Source organism: Scomber japonicus, chromosome 6, assembly GCF_027409825.1.
Source record: "Scomber japonicus isolate fScoJap1 chromosome 6, fScoJap1.pri, whole genome shotgun sequence".
NCBI lineage: Eukaryota > Metazoa > Chordata > Actinopteri > Scombriformes > Scombridae > Scomber > Scomber japonicus.
The window spans coordinates 37,379,675-37,400,664 of NC_070583.1; the positions used below are offsets into that span (position 1 = coordinate 37,379,675).

Consider the following 20,990-nt stretch of genomic DNA (forward strand, 5'->3'; position numbering starts at 1 on the left):
TAGCCTCCCTGATTGTATATTTGACGATAAAGCAGGCTTCGTGGATACGTTGTGATTGACAGGTTGATTGACCAATGTCCTTGAGATCCAGCCCTCGGAACCAATCGCAGCCTCCCCGCTCCGACGTTGGTCCCGCCCATACGTCCGTCCATGACTCCGCCTCATGCCCATATAAGTAGAATCCGTGTTCATTTTTTCCCAGCATGCACCTGAAATTTTCAAGACGGCGCTGCCTAGATTCGAAACTATTGGCTTCCGAGCAGCAGTCCACAAACCAATGGGTGACGTCACGGATGTAACGTCCATTTCTTATACAGTCTATGGTCACCACACACCTTCACTCACTCTCACCAACTGCTGCTGATAAAAACCATCCACTGACTGCTGCATTTTGATTTGAAATTAGTGTGTGCATTGTTTATCAACTACGTCATGTGTGAGCGTCGCGAGCTTAAGGCGGGCACCTGCCAAACCGCTGGCTGCATTATCTGCGAAAATGAAGAGACAGAAGTTGAGCCAGACACCATAAAGACACCAGGGATTCAAACCAAGTCATAAGGCTTATAAATGAAGCAATGAATGTTGTTCCTGTGGACAAAGAACTACAATCAGAAGTGCAAAAACTGTTGAAACTGTTTTTCACGATCCCAGTCACTACAGCATCAGCTGAAAGATCTTTCTCCACACTCCGCCGTATTAAAACATACCTGCGTTCAACTATGACCCAGAGAAGGCTTAATGACTGGATGTGCAGCCACACACACCGGGACATGACTGCTGTTGCAAAGGAGTTCATCCAGCAAAGTGAGCGACGCAGACTGGTCTTCGGACAGATCAAGGACCACTAACGTAAGTCAGTTTTTTACATAACCTACATGTCATTTTCTGTGGTATGGCTATATACGCATAGGCCTGCTGTGTTGCTTACTTTACATTTAACTGCGCAGCTGCGCTTGTTTTTGTTGTTGTTGGTTTGTGTGTGTGTGTGTGTGTGTGTGTGTGTGTGTGTGCGCGCGTGCGCGTGTGCGGCTCTGCACATCAGTCTGATATGAGTGTTGACTTGTGATGATAATGACTATGATGTTGATTTAGATTCGAGGCAGTAAGATGAGTTGTGGTTGTGGTTTTGGTTGTGGACTGGACTGGATGTACTTGCTATAGTTTCATCTGTGCGTGTATGTGTAAATAAGCTTGGCCTGTTGTGTGTGAATGTTAGAGTGGGATCAGAGGCGTTAATCTGAGCAAGCATGTGTGCGTGTTCATGTGACTGTGGTGTCGGATACATCAGTAATATTGTCTGTTTCCCCCCCCCCGTTCAGATCGGTTCAGATGCGTTCAGCGGGGCAAAAGCATAGTGTAGTTGCTGTGGGGGGGGGGGGGGGGCAGAGGAGAGACCCATTGTGTGTTCTGTGTCTTAAACTGCTGGCAGCAGAACAAACTAAGAAGACACTTAGAGACCAGTCACTGGATTTCAGGAAACTGGCCCTTTTGCAGCGTTGTTGCAGCCACTAATGCAGTAATAAGACTCATATATACATTTGATTGCCATATGAAGCTCAATTTCATTATTTTCTAACTTGGTGTTATTTTATGTTATTAATTTAGATTTTAGATGTTACTGATGTTACTTGATGTACACACATAGTAGGGCTGCTGTGCTTTAATGCAGCGTCTTTAATGATGGTAAAATAAAATAAAAATGCCTTGTTACAAAGTGTATACTTAATACATTTGTGAAATAATTCACTTTTTCTTATTTGTTTATCTGAATTTTTCTGAAACAAATAACACACACACAAACACACACACACACATCCACACAAATATTAAATTTTGGACGTACTTATTTGTGAAGACATCTAATAATCTAAAGTTTGTTTGTTTGTTTTTTAACACCGTCACTCCGGAGAACGCGGTTATTTCAATTTCTGCTCTTGTGAAATTGTTCTTTCTTTTTTTGGTCAACTCTTGTAACTCAACTTCTTTCAACGTCTCTGTTCAGCACAGCGCTCTCTTAATGATACGCCAAACAGATGTCCTTATATACAGAAATAGAGGCATGGCGGTATGCTGATTGCAGATAGTGGACACGCACCTGTCAGTTTAGAATAATTCTGATCCACAAACATTCGCACGGTGGTGAGAACAAAATCAGCCGGTGCACGTGTCATGAATCAGGTGGTGATTTTACGCAAGCACTTGTTTTTGCGGACAGTAAGAACATTTCTGTGCATAAATTAGTGAATGAGACCCAATGAATCCACAAGAGTGTCAGTTTTCAAGTCAATCCCAATTCATGCAATTCCAAGACTGTTTACGGACCCCACTATACAGGAGTATTCAACTATGCTATACTTGTATTTTACTTACTTTATTTAAGTTCATCAGCTCCTCCTGGTGGATCCCAAGGCATTCCCAGACCAGGAGAAATATATAATCTCTCTAGTGTGTTCTGGGTCTCCCCTCAGTCAGTCGTGCCCACAACACTGTCCAGGAGGATCCTGACCAGGTGCCTAAACCACCTGACGTGGAAAATCTTCAATAAAAACATCAAACAAGTGGTTTGGTCTCAGTAAAGCTTTATTCTTTCATAAACTGAGCAGAATAATGACGACTGACTGGAGCAGAGATCTTTCTTCAACAGTATTGATTTGGATGAAGCTGCTGTACAGAAGTAGGAATCTATATTTATATCCAATGAAGCAAATATGCAAACTACTTAGGAAAGTCTCTGCACAATTACCTTTCAGAAAATGTCATCTTCCTTTAACTTTTCACAACCTTTACACTTGTGGTTTGTAAGCTTTCTCTTTGCAAACAGTGAAAATAACACCTACATGATGTTGTTGCATGACAGTTATTTTTATCTTTTGCGCTAGACATATTCAAAGAAAAGAACATCCTGTTCTATCTCAATAAATTGACTCGTTTCCATTAAACATCATATGAGCATAATACATACATTATCCCATTAAACACCTCAGCTGGCTCATTTTGATGTGAAGGAACAGCGGCATGGATGTCTGAACTCCTGACCCTCTCTCTGAGGCTATGCCTAGACACTCTGCAAAGGAAATGCCTCATATGTGGCATGTGTTCTAACCACTCGACCACCTGCGCGCCCACAATTAAATTTTTTTAATGTAAAGCAGGAAATATTGGGTTTGCATCAGCAGTAACTTAACACGACTAGCCAGGATGGCCTGTTTCAGGCTGAACTGAAGGGCTGCATACAGGACCAGTAGTTTTTGAAGTACAATGGAGAAATAAGATATGAGCTTTGATACACACACAGTTCTACATCAGTTAATTGTTGGTTTGGATCCAAACATTAGATTTCTTATGTTTATCTTACTGATGTGCTCAGCAGTGTGTCACTGTTGGTGGCTCTCGGCTGCCCTTGATTTCCCCTCTTTGCAATGTGGATGTCAGCTGCTCCCGGAACGCCTTAGAGAACATGAAGTAGATGAACGGATCCAGGCAGACATTAAGAACTGACAGCAGGACGGTCACCTCCTTCAGGTAGTAAAACACTTTGCTCAAAGAGCACTGCCTGTGTAGGAAGATGTAGGGAAGGCGAACCAGGTGGTAAGGCACAAAACAAACGCAGAAGACGCTGACCAGCACCAACATTTTCCTGCGTGACCTCCTGAGCTTCTTGCAGCTGAAGGATGCCAGCTGTCTCTGCTGTGCCTGCAACACACTGCGGGAGGCGCTGTAGTAGAAGAAGACCAGAGAGACCAGGATGACGAAAAAGATGATGGCAGCACAGATGCGGATGATAATGTTGAATACATGGACCTGGGAGCTGTGCAAGCTTTCACAACTGTTAGTGACAACATTCGGAGCTTCCTGTGTGAGGAGTGACATGGTGACAAACGAGATCAATAGCGCCAACAGGAAAACCCAGGTTACCGTGGAGATGATGCGGGCAGCCTGAACTGTTCGCAGGAAGTGATTTCCTGAAGGATAGATGATCTTCAGATACCTGCAGACAGGAGAGGCAGGCATCATGAGATAATTTCACTGAATATAAGTGATACTAATAGTTAAACTACAGATTTCATGAGGAATGATGATTCCAATATTGTTTCTAGAGAGGACAAGACTTTGGACTTTACTCCTGCAGTGATATGAGGACTTGACCATTTCAGTCAATATAATGTGGATGCATATAAAACAGATAATAAAGTATCAAAACATCTACAGAAAGTGTTAACTGTGCTGAAAACAGAATATTTTGGTACCTACCTGTTAACAGCGATGTAACCCATGAACAGGATACTGGCGTACATGTTGAGGTACAATCCAAAGACGGCAAAGTTGCAGTTAACCAGGCGGAAGGTGACGGAGCTGCTGATGTAGTTGATGATGCGGAGGGGAAGGTAGAGACAGAGCAGGAAGTCAGAGACTGCCAGGTTTCTCAGGTAGACCATTATGATGCTGGACACCTGCTGCTGAGCTGAGCAGAAGTAAACCTTCAGGGTGAGACTGTTGAGGACCAAACCCACCTGGAGAGGAAACAGAGATTGACATGTGTGCTGATTGGCAGACAGAGGAGGAGGAGGGAATGTGACTGTAATCTGAATATTTGACACTCACTACAAACACCAGAGTGTAGACCACCATGAAGAAGAGGTGAGCCTTTGCGTCTCTCTGATCACATTGATTGATATCATCAGTGGTCTGGTTGGTAACTGAGGTTACTGTCACTCCTACCAGGTCATCCATGTTTGTGGAGGTTCTAAGAAGACAGAACACAAATCTATCATCTTTATACTGTTAAATACAGTTTGACACATTAATTATATATCCTACTGAACCATCAGCTGATTATATTGTTACAAATGTTTGGCTGGAAGAAGTCAAGTCAAGTCAAGTCAAGTTTATTTATAAAGCACATTTAAAAACAACCTCAGTTGAACCAAAGTGCTGTACAGATATTAAAATACAATATAATCACACACAATATAATAATAAATAAAAAAACAATAAATTAATAGTAAGAGCTCAGTTTAAAAAACTAAAATTAGAATAAAACAAATAAAAAGTAAAATAAATAAAATAAATAAAAAGTAGGAAGCCAAGGATTCTCGCCTAGCTGGGATTGAACGCCAAGGAAAAAAGATATGTTTTTAGTAGTGTTTTAAAATGCTCTACAGACTGTGCAGCTCTAACATGGAAAGGTAGGCTGTTCCACAGCTTGGGGGCCGCCACTGAGAAGGCTCTGTCCCCCCGAGTAGAGAGTCTGGACCGAGGTACAGCCAAGAGCAGCTGGTTTGTTGACCTCAGTGCTCTAGATGTACTGTGAGGCTGTACAAGCTCTGATAAATAAGATGGTGCCAGACCATTACAACACTTAAAAACAATTAATAAAACCTTGAACTGGATCCTAAAGTGAACAGGCAGCCAGTGCAAGGATGCAAGGACAGGACTGATGTGGTCGCGCTGTTTCTTTCCAGTCAGCAGGCGGGCGGCTGCATTCTGGACTACCTGTAAACAGCGCAGTGCTGACTGGTCGAGACCAACAAACAAGGAGTTACAGTAGTCTAACCGTGAGGTAACAAAGCTGTGAATTACTTTCTCCAGATCATTCCTGGGGAGATAAGCCTTTGCTTTTGCTATTAGTCTTAGCTGGAAGAAGCTTGTTTTCACGATTGCGCTTATCTGCTTCTCAAACCTAAAGTCACTGTCCAAAATAACACCAAGGTTCCTTGCAGATGGGTGACAGTGAGGCCTTTTGTATTCAGTCTAAAGGAGGTCCAGGTGCCTTGTGTCTCTTAAACCAGCAGTCAGGTGTCCATATAAACAGTAACAGAGGTTTTCCTCTCTGTAATCATTCCTCTTGTTCATATTGACTATTAACAGATCTCCTTCAAATGTGCTTTCAATGTAAAGTGATGGAGGACTGTATCCACAGTGTGTCCACTCAGTCATTTAAAGTAGATGATCAGCTTCTATTGAACTTCAGCAGTCTGAGTTAGTCATATCAGTGATATCTGACACATTTACAGTCTTTTTAGCATCAAATTCCCTCTTAGTGTTTCCCTGGTGAGCTGTGGTGGAAATATAGCAAGCGTGACGTTGAAAGTGACCCTAATGAGGCTGTACCCACCCGAATGTACTACTAGCCCTTCCTAAATGACTGAGTGAACATGCATTTTCTTAACTTACAGACAGTAACCACAAGGTTCTCTGTGGGAGGAGTACTCTAAGATTATTTAAAAAAAAAGGGTTTGATGATGTGAGGCATGAAGCACTTCCGAAAAAATGACCACATTTCACACATCTCTACACGCTGTAAACTGGTTCAGACCAGCAGTGTGCTCAAATTAACTGCGTGAAACATGACTTCAACATCGCAAATTGGTTGTACCACAAGCTTCAAAAATTGTCCTCATACATTCTGTTCATACACAGCACATTTTATCTGTCCCGCTCTTTTCATCCTTTTTATGTTAGTTTGAGCATAATTTTAAAAGCTGAACCATTATATACATGACCTCTGTTGCATTGTTTAACTATAGGTAACAGTGTTTATCTGTATGATCCCTGTTAAATAAACCAATAAAATAAAAACCTTGCACATAACTTATTATCTATGAAACATGAACTGTGTTTAACAACTTGTAAACTCTGTGCCCACAGTTGTTTAAAACTGTTTGTTATTTTTGTCTTGGAAAACGTATTAATTTAAATCATTTTTTAAAAATAAATCAAATTTCAACATAAGATTAGAAGCACAAAGAAGCGAGATACATGCAGCGCTCACCTGTCAGTCTGTCAGTGAAGATCTCAGATAGAAACTGCTTTGATGTTTCCTTCTGTGCAGCTTTTATAGGACAGGAAGAACTGATCTGTGGTCATTGTATTGATGTCTCAGAAAACACCCACCGCTTTTCAGATGCTTTATCATTTCCTGGTTCTTTGCTCACTGTTGGTTAGGGGACCACGAAAGAAAAAAAGACGTAAGTTATACTAGGACTGTTGCTGTTTCACTTTTAGGTCAGCTGCAGTCAGCAGTGAAGACTGGCCAACCAAAACCCACCTGCAGACACGTACAGACAAATCACACCAGAATCATGACGTAAACAGAGATAATTAATTAATGTTTTTTAGGTGTATTTCAAATGTCAACAAGAGCATTTGCATCCATTACTCATCAAATGCTGAAGATGAGTTTTTTAAAAACATATGTTAAATATAAAAAATGTAAAAAGATCTGTGGAAAAAAATAAATAACAGAAATGAAACAGAGAATAATATTTCTCAATTGCACAAATCCTTCATCAGAACAATGGAAAAACACACTTAAGAGAATCCAGTTATCACACTATTGCACTTAGAACAGCAAACACACTGTTTAAATGGTACAAGACTAAAGCAATTGTGCACCAATGCACAGATTCGTTTTCACACAACACAAAAAAATAAAAATGCATGACCTATAGGCCTGTATTTATAATATTACTAATGAAATGTGTGTTATTTGGAAGAAAGTCGAGATGTGACTGACTTTAGTCCACTAATTCCATTAGATTTATTATAGATTCTTTTGGATAACATTAATAGAAATAAAATAAAGTGAAGATGAATTACATAGAATGTGTATTTCAGTGGTGATAACTTGAGACTTTATAAATAAAAACTCAGTGTTTTGACCTATGTACACAATTGTCACCCTAACTTCCTTTTTCAAATAGACACAGACTCACCACAAGTCTCAAACCAGGCCTCTTTTGGTTTACCCCACAACATCCTCTCACAAGTTTAAAGTCACTGTGGGTCTTATTGACTGCAACCAGAAGCTGCCCTGGGGGGAAAAACACTCTTGGTGTTGCTGTGAGGGTTAGAAACACACCCCACAGTCTTTTTGCTCAAATCTACCAAACACTAACCCGAGTAACATGAAATGACAAACAACAACAACAAAAGCAGCTCAGTTGATAATGATAAGAAGGAAACAATAAACACAGGTAGGCCTATGAAACCCATTGACACATAAAATATAGTATCTCTTGTATAGTAATAATAGTAAGATTCAGTAAAATACAACATTTTAAAAGATGTGCAGATTGTGAAGTGAACTTATTTTTCCTCAAACATGACTTCCTCTACTCAAGGCCATGTGAAGTCGAGCCGTGAAGGGAGCAGCAGCACCATCTGGTGGATGGTAGAGGACTTGCATGCTCACAACTATAAACCCTCTGATGCCTGCAGGACTGTACAGGAAGCTGTAGTGGGCTGAGTTTTAAAGCTGAATATTAGATACTGGTATCATATGAAACTAGATGACATAAAGCATCTATTGGTACCAAACATGTCATGATTACCTGTCAGGCCATTTTCATAGAGGTTCCCTGACCTTTACAGACATACCCACTTTATGGACAACAACCATGCAGCATAAATGGGTTATTTTTGTCTCCAAAAATATTGTATTTAAATATTTCTGTATAGTGGGGTTCATAAACGGTTTAGGAATTGCATGAATTGGTTCTGACTGGAGCGTTGAGACTCTTGTGGTTTCATTGAGCCCAACTGTATTCTTGTGTGATGATGTTAGTTCCCACAGTAGCCATTTCATTGTAGTGAGTCCATTTTTAAAAACTTTACCGCAATGTATAAAATGACCTTTGGTGACCTCTTGAATGATCACAGCCTCATGACACTTTACAACCACAAACTTAAATTTGGTTAAATTTCATACCAAATCGTTTGTTCTGTTTTTTTCTTTCGTCGTTATTCATGTGCTCCTCCTCACACCTACCCTGCATCAGCTTCATCAGCCCTCAGTTTTTTACCTCAGTATTCACACATGTCCCGTATCAGTGTGATCAGCTCGGTCTTCTGTCTCCTTTCAGCCTGCACTTGTCACGTGTTACCCATTTCCTCAGTAGTTTTGTTAGTATTTAAGTCTTAGGTTTCTGTTCAGTCTTGGTCAGTTCTTGTCTCGTTTTCATCTATTATCTGTATTTGGGTCCACCTGCTCTGCTCTCTCCATTGTGACACGAAAAAAAAGGCAAAAATGTGTCTGTGGTTGGTCTCTTACGATTAAAAACGATTGGAAAGATTTTCAACCTGGGAGGAATACGGGTGTGATAAAAAGTGGTTTCAAAACAGTATCATAGTTAAACTTGGTCAAATCAATCTTTAATAATCCATCAACATATACATAACATATACCTTGTGCTTCATGAACAGTCAAACCAGACCAAAAGAACACCTCTACATAGAGCCGTCCAGGAGGATCCTGACCATGATCTATCGTGTAAAATCTTCGATAAAAACATCAACCAAGGTTTGGTCTCAGTGAAGCTTTATTCTTTCATAAACTGAACAGAATAATGACGACTGGCTGGAGCAGAGATCTTTCTTCAACAATATTGATTTGGATGAAGCTGCTGTACAGAAGTAGGAATCTATATTTATATCCAATGAAGCAGGATGTCTGAAAAATATGCAAACTACTTAGGAAAGTCTCTGCACAATTACCTTTCAGACAATGTCATCTTTTAACTTTTCACAACCTTTGCAGTTGTGGTTTGGAAGCTTTCTCTTTGCAAACAGTGAAAATAACACCTACATGATGTTGTTGCATGACAGTTACATTTATCTTTTGCAATAGACATATTCAAAGAAAAGAACATCCTGTTCTATCTCAATAAATTGACTCCTTTCCATTATACATCATATGAGCATAATACATACATTATCCCATTAAACACCTCAGCTGGCTCCTTTTGATGTGAAGGAACAGCGGCATGGATGTCTGAACTCCTTACCCTCTCTCTAAGGCTATGCCTAGACACTCTGAAAAGGAAACTCATTTTAGATAATTAAAAGGTTTTTTTGGGGGGTTTTCCGGCATAGACACCTTTATTAAGCAGTAGACAGACAGGAAACATGGGAGAGAGAGAGAGAGTGGGTGTGACATGCAGCAAAGGACCTCTGGCCGGGATTCGAACCTGGGTCGGCTGCGTATGTGGCATGTGTTCTAACCACTCAACCACCTGCGTGCCGATAATTAAATTTTTTTAATGTAAAGCAGGAAATATTGGGTTTGCATCAGCAGTAACTTAACACGACTAGCCAGGATGGCCTGTTTCAGGCTGAACTGACGGGCTGCATACAGGATTAGTAGTTTTTGAAGAACAATGGAGGAATAAGATATATCAGCTTTGATACACACACAGTCGAACATCAGTTAATTGTTGGTTTGGATCCAAACATTAGATTTCTTATGTTTATCTCACTGATGTGCTCAGCAGTGTGTCACTGTTGGTGGCTCTCGGCTGCCCTTGATTTCCCCTCTTTGCAATGTGGATGTCAGCTGCTCCCGGAACGCCTTAGAGAACATGAAGTAGATGAACGGATCCAGGCAGACATTAAGAACTGACAGCAGGACGGTCAGCTCCTTCAGGTAGTAAAACACTTTGCTCAAAGAGCACTGCCTGTGTAGGAAGATGTAGGGAAGGCGGACCAGGTGGTAAGGCACAAAACAAACACAGAAGACACTGACCAGCACCAACATTTTCCTGCGTGACCTCCTGAGCTTCTTGCAGCTGGAGGATGCCAGCTGCCTCTGCTGTGCCTGCAACACACTGCGGGAGGCGCTGTGGTAGAAGAAGATCAGAGAGACCAGGACGACCAGGAAGGTGATGCCGGAGCAGATGTGGATGATTTTGTAGAATACAGTGACCTGGGAGCTGTGCAAGCTTTCACACCTGTTAGTGACAACAGTCGGAGCTTCCTGTGTGAGGAGTGACATGGTGACGTACGAGATCACTGGGGCCAGCAGGAAAACCCAGGTTACCGTGGAGATGATGCGGGCAGCCTGAACTGTCCGCAGGAAGTGATTTCCTAAAGGATAGATGATCTTCAGATACCTGGAGACGGGAGAGGCAGGCATCAGCAGATAATTTCACTGAATATAAGTGATACTAATAGTTAAACCACAGATTTCATGAGGAATGATGATTCCAATATTGTTTCTAGAGAGGACAAGATTTTGGACTTTACTCCTGCAGTGATATGAGGACTTGACCATTTCAGTCAATATAATCTGGATGCAAAGAGAAAAAATAATAAAGTATCAAACCTCTACAAAAAAGTGTTAACTGTGCTGAACACAGCATATTTTACCTACCTGTTAACAGCGATGTAACCCATGAACAGGATGCTTGCGTACATGTTGAGGTACAATCCAAAGACGGCAAAGTTGCAGTAAACCAGGTGGAAGGTGACGAAGCTGCTGATGTACTTGATGATGCGGAGGGGAAGGCAGAGGCAGAGCAGGAAGTCACAGGCTGCCAGGTTTTTCAGGTAAACCATCATGATGCTGGACACCTGCTGCTGAGCTGAGCAGAAGTAAACCGTCAGGGTGAGACTGTTGAGGACCAAACCCACCTGGAGAGGAAACAGAGATTGACATGTGTGCTGATTGGCAGACAGAGGAGGAGGAGGGAATGTGACTGTAATCTGAATATTTGACACTCACTACAAACACCAAAGTGTAGACCACCATGAAGAAGAGGTGAGCCTTTGCGTCTGTCTGATCACATTGATTGATATCATCATCAGCGGTCTGGTTGGTAACTGAGGTTACTCTCACTCCTACCAGCTCATCCATGTTTGTGGAGGTTCTAAGAAGACAGAAAACAAATCTATCATCTTTATACTATTAAATACAGTTTGACACATTAATTATATATCCTACTGAACCATCAGCTGATTATATTGTTACAAATGTTTGACTGGAAGAAGCCTTTTGGATTCAGTCTAAAGGAGGTCCAGGTGCCATAGTGTCTCTTAAACCAGCAGTCAGGTGTCCATATAAACAGTGAAAGAGGTTTTCCTCTCTGTAATCATTCCTCCTGTTCATACTGACTATTGAAATATCTCCTTCAAATGTGCTTTCAATGTAAAGTGATGGAGGACTGTATCCACAGTGTGTCCACACAGTCATTTAAAGTAGATGATCAGCTTCTATTGAGCTTCAGCAGTCTGAGTTAGTCATATCAGTGATATCTGACACATTTACAGTCTTTTTAGCATCAAATTCCCTCTTAGTGTTTCCCTGTTGAGCTGTGGTGGAAATATAGCAAGTGTGACGTTGATAGTGACCCTAACGAGGCTGGTCCCACCCAAATGTACAACTGGCCCTTCCTAAATGACTGAGAGAACATGCATTTTCTTAACTTGCAGACACGTAGCAGACGCAGTAACCACAAGGCTACCATGGTACTTCTGAATAGATTACCACATTTCACACATGCCAACACGCTGTAAACTAGTTCATACCAGCTATGTTTAATTTAAAATTGGTTGTACCACAAGGCTCAAAATACATTCTGAGCATAGTTTTAAAAGCTGAACCAAGGAAATGCAAATTGCCTTCAGTTACGTGCTTTATATACATGGAATCTGTTGCATTGTTTAACTATAGGTAACAGTGTTTATCTGTATGATCCCTGTTAAATAAACCAATAAAATAAAAACCTTGCACATAACTTATTATCTATGAAACATGAACTGTGATTAACAACGTGTAAACTCTGTGCCCAGAGTTGTTTAAAACTGTTTCTTATGTTAAGTTTGTCTTGGAAAACATATGAATTCATATCATTTTTTAAAAATAAATCAAATTTCAACATAAGATTAGAAGCGCAAAGAAGTGAGATACACGCAGCACTCACCTGTCAGTCTGTCAGTGAAGGTCTCAGATAGGAACTGCTTTGATGTTTCCTTCTGTGCAGCTTTCAAAGAACAGGAAGAACTGATCTGATGCTTTTTCATTTCCTGGTTCTTTGCTCACTGTTGGTTAGGGGACCACAAAAGAAAAAAAGACTTAAGTTATACTAGGACTATTGCTGTGTCACTTTTAGCTCAGCTGCAGTCAGCAGTGAAGACTGACCAACCAAAACCCACCTGCAGACACGTACAGTCAAATCACACCAGAATCATGATTTTTACACAACCCAGAAAAATAAAAATGCATGACCTATAGGCCTGTATTTATAATATTACTAATGAAATGTACATTATTTGGAAGAAAGTCGAGATGTGACTGACTTTAGTCCACTAATTCCATTAGATTTATTATAGATTCTTTTTGATAACATTAATAGAAATAAAAGTGAAGATGAATTACATAGAATGTGTATTTCAGTGGTGATAACTTGAGACTTTATAAATAAAAACTCAGTGTTTTGACCTATGTACACAATTGTCACCCTAACTTCCTTTTTCAAATAGACACAGACTCATCACAAGTCTCAAACCAGGCCTCGTTTGGTTTACCCCACAACATCCTCTCACAAGTTTAAAGTCACTGTGGGTCTTATTGACTGCAACCAGAAGCTGCCCTGGGGGGAAAAACACTCTTGGTGTTGCTGTGGGGTTAGAAACACTCACCACAGTCTTTTTGCTCAAATCTACCAAACACTAACCCGAGTAACATGAAAAACAAACAACAACAACAAAAGCAGCTCAGTTGATAATGATAAGAAGGAAACAATAAACACAGGTAGGCCTATAAAACCCATTGACACATAAAATATAGTACCTCTTGTATAGTAATAATAGTAAGATTAAGTAAAATACAACATTTTAAAAGATGTGCAGATTGTGAAGTGAACTTATTTTTCCTCAAACATGACTTCCTCTACTCAAGGCCATGTGATGTAGAGCTGTGAAGGGATCAGCAGCACCATCTGGTGGATGGTAGAGGACTTGCATGTTCACAACTATAAACCCTCTGATACCTGCAGGACTGTGCAGGAAGCTGTAGTGGGCTGAGTTTTAAAGCTGAATATTACATACTGGTATCATATGAAACTAGATGACATAAAGCATCTATTGGTACCAAACATGTCATGATTACCTGTCAGGCCATTTTCATAGAGGTTCCCTGACCTTTACAGACATACCCACTTTATGGACAAAAACCATGCAGCATAAATAGGTTATTTTTGTCTCCAAAAATATTGTATTTAAATATTTCTTTATAGTGGGGTTCATAAACGGTTTAGGAATTGCATGAATTGGTTCTGACTGGAGCGTTGAGACTCTTGTGGATTCATTAAGCCCAACTGTATTCATGTGTGATGATGTTAGTTCCCACAGTAGCCATTTCATTGTAGTGAGTCCATTTTTAAAAACTTTACCACAATGTATAAAATGACCTTTAGTGACCTCTTGAATGATCACAGCCTCATGACACTTTACAACCACAAACTTAAATTTGGTTAAATTTCATACCAAATCGTTTGTTCTATTTTTTTCTTTCTTCGTTATTCATGTGCTCCTCCTCACACCTACCCTGCATCAGCTTCATCAGCCCTCAGTTTTTTACCTCAGTATTCACACCTGTCCCGTATCAGTGTGATCAGCTCGGTCTTCTGTCTCCTTTCAGCCTGCACTTGTCACGTGTTACCCATTTCCTCAGTAGTTTTGTTAGTATTTAAGTCTTAGGTTTCTGTTCAGTCTTGGTCAGTTCTTGTCTCGTTTTCATCTATTATCTGTATTTGGGTCCACCTGCTCTGCTCTCTCCATTGTGACACGAAAAAAAAGGCAAAAATGTGTCTGTGGTCGGTCTCTTACGATTAAAAACGATTGGAACGATTTTCAACCTGGGAGGAATACGGGTGTGATAAAAAGTGGTTTCAAAACAGTATCATAGTTAAACTTGGTCAAATCAATCTTTAATAATCCATCAACATATACATAACATATACCTTGTGCTTCATGAACAGTCAAACCAGACCAAAAGAACACCTCTACATAGAGCCGTCCAGGAGGATCCTGACCATGATCTATCGTGTAAAATCTTCGATAAAAACATCAACCAAGGTTTGGTCTCAGTGAAGCTTTATTCTTTCATAAACTGAACAGAATAATGACAACTGGCTGGAGCAGAGATCTTTCTTCAACAATATTGATTTGGATGAAGCTGCTGTACAGAAGTAGGAATCTATATATCCAGTGAAGCAGGATGTCTGAAAAATATGCAAACTACTTAGGAAAGTCTCTGCACAATTACCTTTCAGATAATGTCATCTTTTAACTTTTCACAACCTTTGCAGTTGTGGTTTGGAAGCTTTCTCTTTGCAAACAGTGAAAATAACACCTACATGATGTTGTTGCATGACAGTTACATTTATCTTTTGCGATACAGACATATTCAAAGAAAAGAACATCCTGTTCTATCTCAATAAATTGACTCCTTTCCATTAAACATCATATGAGCATAATACATACATTTTCCCATTAAACACCTCAGCTGGCTCATTTTGATGTGAAGGAACAGCGGCATTTATGTCTGAACTCCTGACCCTCTCTCTAAGGCTATGCCTAGACACTCTGCAAAGGAAACTCATTTTGGCCGCTTGTATCCACAATCTCCTTCTGTCCTTTCACAATAAAAGTCTGCTGTTATTTACATAATTAAACGTTTTTTTGGGGGAGGTTTTCGGCATAGACGCGTTTTATTAAGCAGTAGACAGACAGGAAACATGGGAGAGAGAGAGTGGGTGTGACATGCAGCAAAGGACCTCTGGCCGGGATTCGAATCGGGGTCGGCTACATACGTGGCATGTGTTCTAACGACTCGACCACCTGCGCGCCCACAATTACATTTTTTTAATGTAAAGCAGGAAATATTGGGTTTGCATCAGCAGTGACTTAACACGACTAGACAGGATGGCCTGTTTCAGGCTGAACTGACGGGCTGCATACAGGACCAGTAGTTTTTGAAGAACAATGGAGGGATAATATATATCAGCTTTGATATACACACACAGTCCTACATCAGTTAATTGTTGGTTTGGATCCAAATATTAGATTTCTTATGTTTATCTTACTGATGTGCTCAGCAGTGTCTCACTGTTGGTGGCTCTCGGCTGCCCTTCATTTCCCCTCTTTGCAATGTGGATGTCAGCTGCTCCCGGAACGCCTTAGAGAAGAAGAAGTAGACGACCGGATCCAGGCAGACATTAAGAACTGACAGCAGGACGGTCAGCTCCTTCAGGTAGTAAAACACCTTGCTCAAAGAGCACTGCCTGTGTAGGAAGATGTAGGGAAGGCGAACCAGGTGGTAAGGCACAAAACAAACGCAGAAGACGCTGACAAGCACCAACATTTTCCTGCGTGACCTCCTGAGCTTCTTGCAGCTGGAGGATGCCAGCTGCCTCTGCTGTGCCTGCAACACACTGCGGGAGGCGCTGTAGTAGAAGAAGATCAGAGAGACCAGGACGACCAGGAAGGTGATGCCGGAGCAGATGTGGATGATTTTGTAGAATACATGGACCTGGGAGCTGTGCAAGCTTTCACAACTGTTAGTGATAACAGTCGGAGCTTCCTGTGTGAGAAGTGACAGGGTGATGTATGAGATCACTGGGGCCAGCAGGAAAATCCAGGTTACCGTGGAGATGATGCGGGCAGCCTGAACTGTTCGCAGGAAGTGGTTTCCTAAAGAATCGATGATCTTCAGATACCTGCAGACAGGAGAGGCAGGCATCAGCAGATAATTTCACTGAATATAAGTGATACTAATAGTTAAACTACAGATTTCATGAGGAATGATGATTCCAATATTGTTTCTAGAGAGGACAAGACTTTGGACTTTACTCCTGCAGTGATACGAGGACTTGACCATTTCAGTCAATATGATGTGGATGCAAAGAAAACAGATAATAAAGTATCAAAACATCTACAAAACAGCATATTTTTGTTACCTACCTGTTAGCAGCGATGTAACCCATGAACAGGATGCTGGCGTACATGTTGAGGTGCAATCCAAAGACGGCAAAGTTGCAGTAAACCAGTTGGAAGGTGACGGAGCTGCTGATGTAGTTGATGATGCGGAGGGGAAGGTAGAGGCAGAGCAGGAAGTCACAGGCTGCCAGGTTTCTCAGGTAGACCATCATGATGCTGGACACCTGCTGCTGAGCTGAGCAGAAGTAAACCTTCAGGGTGAGACTGTTGAGGACCAAACCCACCTGGAGAGGAAACCGAGATTGATATGTGTGCTGATTGGCAGACAGAGGAGGAGGAGGGAATGTGACTGTAATCTGAATATTTGACACTCACTACAAACACCAAAGTGTAGACCGGCATGAAGAAGAGGTGAGCATTTGTGTCTCTCTGATCACATTGATCAGCGGTCTGGTTGGTAACTGAGGTCACTCCCACTCCTACCAGGTTACCCATGTTTGTGGAGGTTCTAAGAAGACAGAAAACAAATCTGTCATCTTTATACTGTTAAATACAATTTGACACATTAATTATATATCCTACTGAACCATCAGCTGATTATATTGTTACAAATGTTTGGCTGGAAGAAACCTTTTGGATTCAGTCTAAAGGAGGTCCATGTGCTCTTGTGTCTCTTAAACCAGCAGTCAGGTGTCCATATAACAGTGAAAGAGGTTTTCCTCTCTGTAATCATTCCTCTTGTTCATACTAACTATTGAAAGATCTCCTTCAAATGTGCTTTCAATGTAAAGTGATGGAGGACTGTATCCACAGTGTGTCCACACAGTCATTTAAAGTAGATGATCAGCTTCTATTGAGCTTCAGCAGTCTGAGTTAGTCATATCAGTGATATCTGACACATTTACAGTCTTTTTAGCATCAAATTCCCTCTTAGTGTTTCCCTGTTGAGCTGTGGTGGAAATATAGCAAGTGTGACGTTGATAGTGACCCTAACGAGGCTGGGCCCACCCAAATGTACAACTGGCCCTTCCTAAATGACTGAGAGAACATGCATTTTCTTAACTTGCAGACATGTAGCAGACGCAGTAACCACAACTCTACCATTGTACAGTACTTATGAATAGATTACCAGATTTCACACGTGTGAACAAGCTGTAAACTGTTTCACACCAGCAGTGTGTTTAATTTAAAATTGGTTGTACCACAAGTCTCAAAATACATTCTGAGCATAGTTTTAAAAGCTGAAGCAAGGAAATGCAAATTGGCTTCAGTTACGTGCTTTATATACATGACATCTGTTGCATTGTTTAACTATAGGTAACAGTGTTTATCTGTATGATCCCTGTTAAATAAACCAATAAAATAAAAACCTTGCACATAACTTATTATCTAGGAAACATGAACTGTGATTATTAACTTGTAAATTCTGTGCCCACAGATGTTTAAAATGTTTCTTATGTTAAGTTTGTCTTGGAAAACATGTTAATTTAAATCATTTTTTAAAAATAAATAAAATATCAACATAATATTAGAAGCACAAAGAAGTGAGATACATGCAGCGCTCACCTGTCAGTCTGTCAGTGAAGGTCTCAGATAGAAACTGCTTTGATGTTTCCTTCTGTGCAGCTTTTATAGGACAGGAAGAACTGATCTGCGGTTATTGTATGATGTCTCAGAAAACACCCACCACTTTTCAGATGCTTTATCATTTCCTGGTTCTTTGCTCACCGTTGGTTAGGGGACCACAAAAGAAAAAAAGACTTAAGTTATACTAGAACTGTTGCTGTTTCACTTTTAGCTCAGCTGCAGTCAGTAGTGAAGACTGACCAACCAAAACCCACCTGCAGACACGTACAGTCAAATCACACCAGAATCATGATTTTTACACAACCCAGAAAAATAAAAATGCATGACCTATAGGCCTGTATTTATAATATTACTAATGAAATGTACATTATTTGGAAGAAAGTCGAGATGTGACTGACTTTAGTCCACTAATTCCATTAGATTTATTATAGATTCTTTTTGATAACATTAATAGAAATAAAAGTGAAGATGAATTACATAGAATGTGTATTTCAGTGGTGATAACTTGAGACTTTATAAATAAAAACTCAGTGTTTTGACCTATGTACACAATTGTCACCCTAACGTCCTTTTTTCAAATAGACACAGACTCACCACAAGTCTCAAACCAGGCCTCTTTTGGTTTACCCCACAACATCCTCTCACAAGTTTAAAGTCACTGTGGGTCTTATCGAATGCAACCAGAAGCTGCCCTGGGGGGGAAAACACTCTTGGTGTTGCTGTGGGGGTTAGAAACACACCCCACAGTCTTTTTGCTCAAATCTACCAAACACTAACCCGTGTAACATGAAAAACAAACAACAACAACAAAAGCAGCTCAGTTGATAATGATAAGAAGGAAACAATAAACACAGGTAGGCCTATGAAACCCATTGACACATAAAATATAGTATCTCTTGTATAGTAATAATAGTAAGATTCAGTAAAATACAACATTTTAAAAGATGTGCAGATTGTGAAGTGAACTTATTTTTCCTCAAACATGACTTCCTCTACTCAAGGCCATGTGAAGTCGAGCTGTGAAGGGAGCAGCAGCACCATCTGGTGGATGGTAGAGGACTTGCATGCTCACAACTATAAACCCTCTGATGCCTGCAGGACTGTACAGGAAGCTGTAGTGGGCTGAGTTTTAAAGCTGAATATTACATACTGGTATCATATGAAACTAGATGACATAAAGCATCTATTGGTACCAACTATGTCATGATTACTTGTCAGGCCATTTTCATAGAGGTTCCCTGACCTTTACAGACATACCCACTTTATGGACAAAAACCATGCAGCATAAAGGGGTTAATTTTGTCTCCAAAAATATTGTATTTAAACATTTCTGTATAGTGGGGTTCATAAACGGTTCAGGAATTGCATGAATTGGTTCTGACTGGAGCGTTGAGACTCTTGTGGATTCATCGAGCCCAACTGTATTCATGTGTGGTGATGTTAGTTCCCACAGTAGCCATTTCATTGTAGTGAGTCCATTTTTTAAAACTTGATCCTCAATGTATAAAATGACCTTTAGTGACCTCTTGAATGATCACAGCCTCATGACACTTTACAACCACAAACTTAAATTTGGTTGAATTTCACACCAAATCTGTTAAATAAATACTATCAAGCCAAAAACTGCTGCAACAACATATGAGACATAATTGAGCATCTAAAAGGCATAGTTCCATCATAATGTTCTCAGTCCTTATACACTTTAAACCTGCAACATTTGAATAGGCGCCTAACCAAAACACGATTTTTATTACAGGTTTATGACAGAAAAAACCTGACACACAGTGTCTTATCTCATATTAAGCTTTTAGATGATCACTTCTATGTGGCAGATACTGTTGCTCTGCTATCTCCCCTTAAAGATCCCTGCACCCCTCAAATGTCATGAACTCATGTTTTCGACTCTGTTTTTATTATTTGGGTTTTGTTAGTGTGTTTTCTGGGTTTTGTTTTTTTTTCCCCTCAGTATTCACACCTGTCCTGTATCAGTGTGATCAGCTTGGTCTTCTGTCTCCTTTCAGCCTGCACTTGTCACCTGTTCCCTATTCCTTCATTAGTTTTTACGGAGCCCCTTTGGTGACATGGTCAAAAAAAAAAAAAGATTGTGGCCACCAAATAAGTATAATGTGCCAATGATGCCGGACGAAGCCGTGCAGTTACAGTAGCGCTCACTGTATGTATCATGTTGCCAAGGGAACTTATAGCCTATCAGTGATCAGAATCTAGTTTGTATTGATTGCAGGTTGTTGTTGCTCTGACTGAACTACTGAATGTGTCTGTAGTGTTCTATGGACATTTGTCCATCAATAAAATCACAGAAGATTAAAAGTTCTTTATATTATTGATCCGTCTGACGTTTACCTGCAGATGAAATGTGCTATAATTCCTTTAAACCATTATGTTAACACTTTGATGATGTTTTATGCTTGGTCCTGATTTGCTGAAGTCTGTTTTACACACTGCTATATTACAGCTAATAGAAGCCTGATTAGAAAATTGCACAATCCTTTATTACCACAGACAATATCTGATCAATAAAAATCATTCCACTTTGATTTGCCAAAGACTAAAGTGATTTCATATTTCATTTTATTTCATGCTCGCGTTATATATATATACCTATTTTGTGGCCACAATTAAATTTTTTTTTGATGTCACCAGAGAGGATCCATAAATTTAGTTAGTAT

General features: G+C 40.3%; 3 protein-coding genes across 3 annotated transcripts; all 3 read right to left on the bottom strand.

Annotated features, from left to right (window-relative positions):
• Positions 1-3,363: 3,363 nt before the first annotated feature.
• LOC128360012 (P2Y purinoceptor 12-like) lies at positions 3,364-4,731 on the bottom strand. The gene is made up of 3 exons (XM_053320326.1): positions 4,603-4,731; positions 4,252-4,511; positions 3,364-3,988 (listed from the first exon to the last, which is right to left on the bottom strand). Exons 1-3 carry the CDS (start codon positions 4,729-4,731, stop codon positions 3,364-3,366), a joined length of 1,014 nt encoding a protein of 337 aa, XP_053176301.1.
• Positions 4,732-6,978: 2,247 nt separating this feature from the next.
• LOC128360014 (P2Y purinoceptor 14-like) lies at positions 6,979-11,632 on the bottom strand. Its single transcript, XM_053320327.1, has 5 exons — positions 11,501-11,632; positions 11,150-11,409; positions 10,338-10,889; positions 10,232-10,255; positions 6,979-7,048 (listed from the first exon to the last, which is right to left on the bottom strand). The coding sequence occupies exons 1-5, from the start codon at positions 11,630-11,632 to the stop codon at positions 6,979-6,981; spliced, it is 1,038 nt and encodes a 345-aa protein (XP_053176302.1).
• A 4,239-nt stretch (positions 11,633-15,871) lies between these two features.
• On the bottom strand, positions 15,872-17,211 carry LOC128360015 (P2Y purinoceptor 14-like). The gene is made up of 3 exons (XM_053320328.1): positions 17,092-17,211; positions 16,741-17,000; positions 15,872-16,496 (listed from the first exon to the last, which is right to left on the bottom strand). The coding sequence occupies exons 1-3, from the start codon at positions 17,209-17,211 to the stop codon at positions 15,872-15,874; spliced, it is 1,005 nt and encodes a 334-aa protein (XP_053176303.1).
• Positions 17,212-20,990: the final 3,779 nt, after the last annotated feature.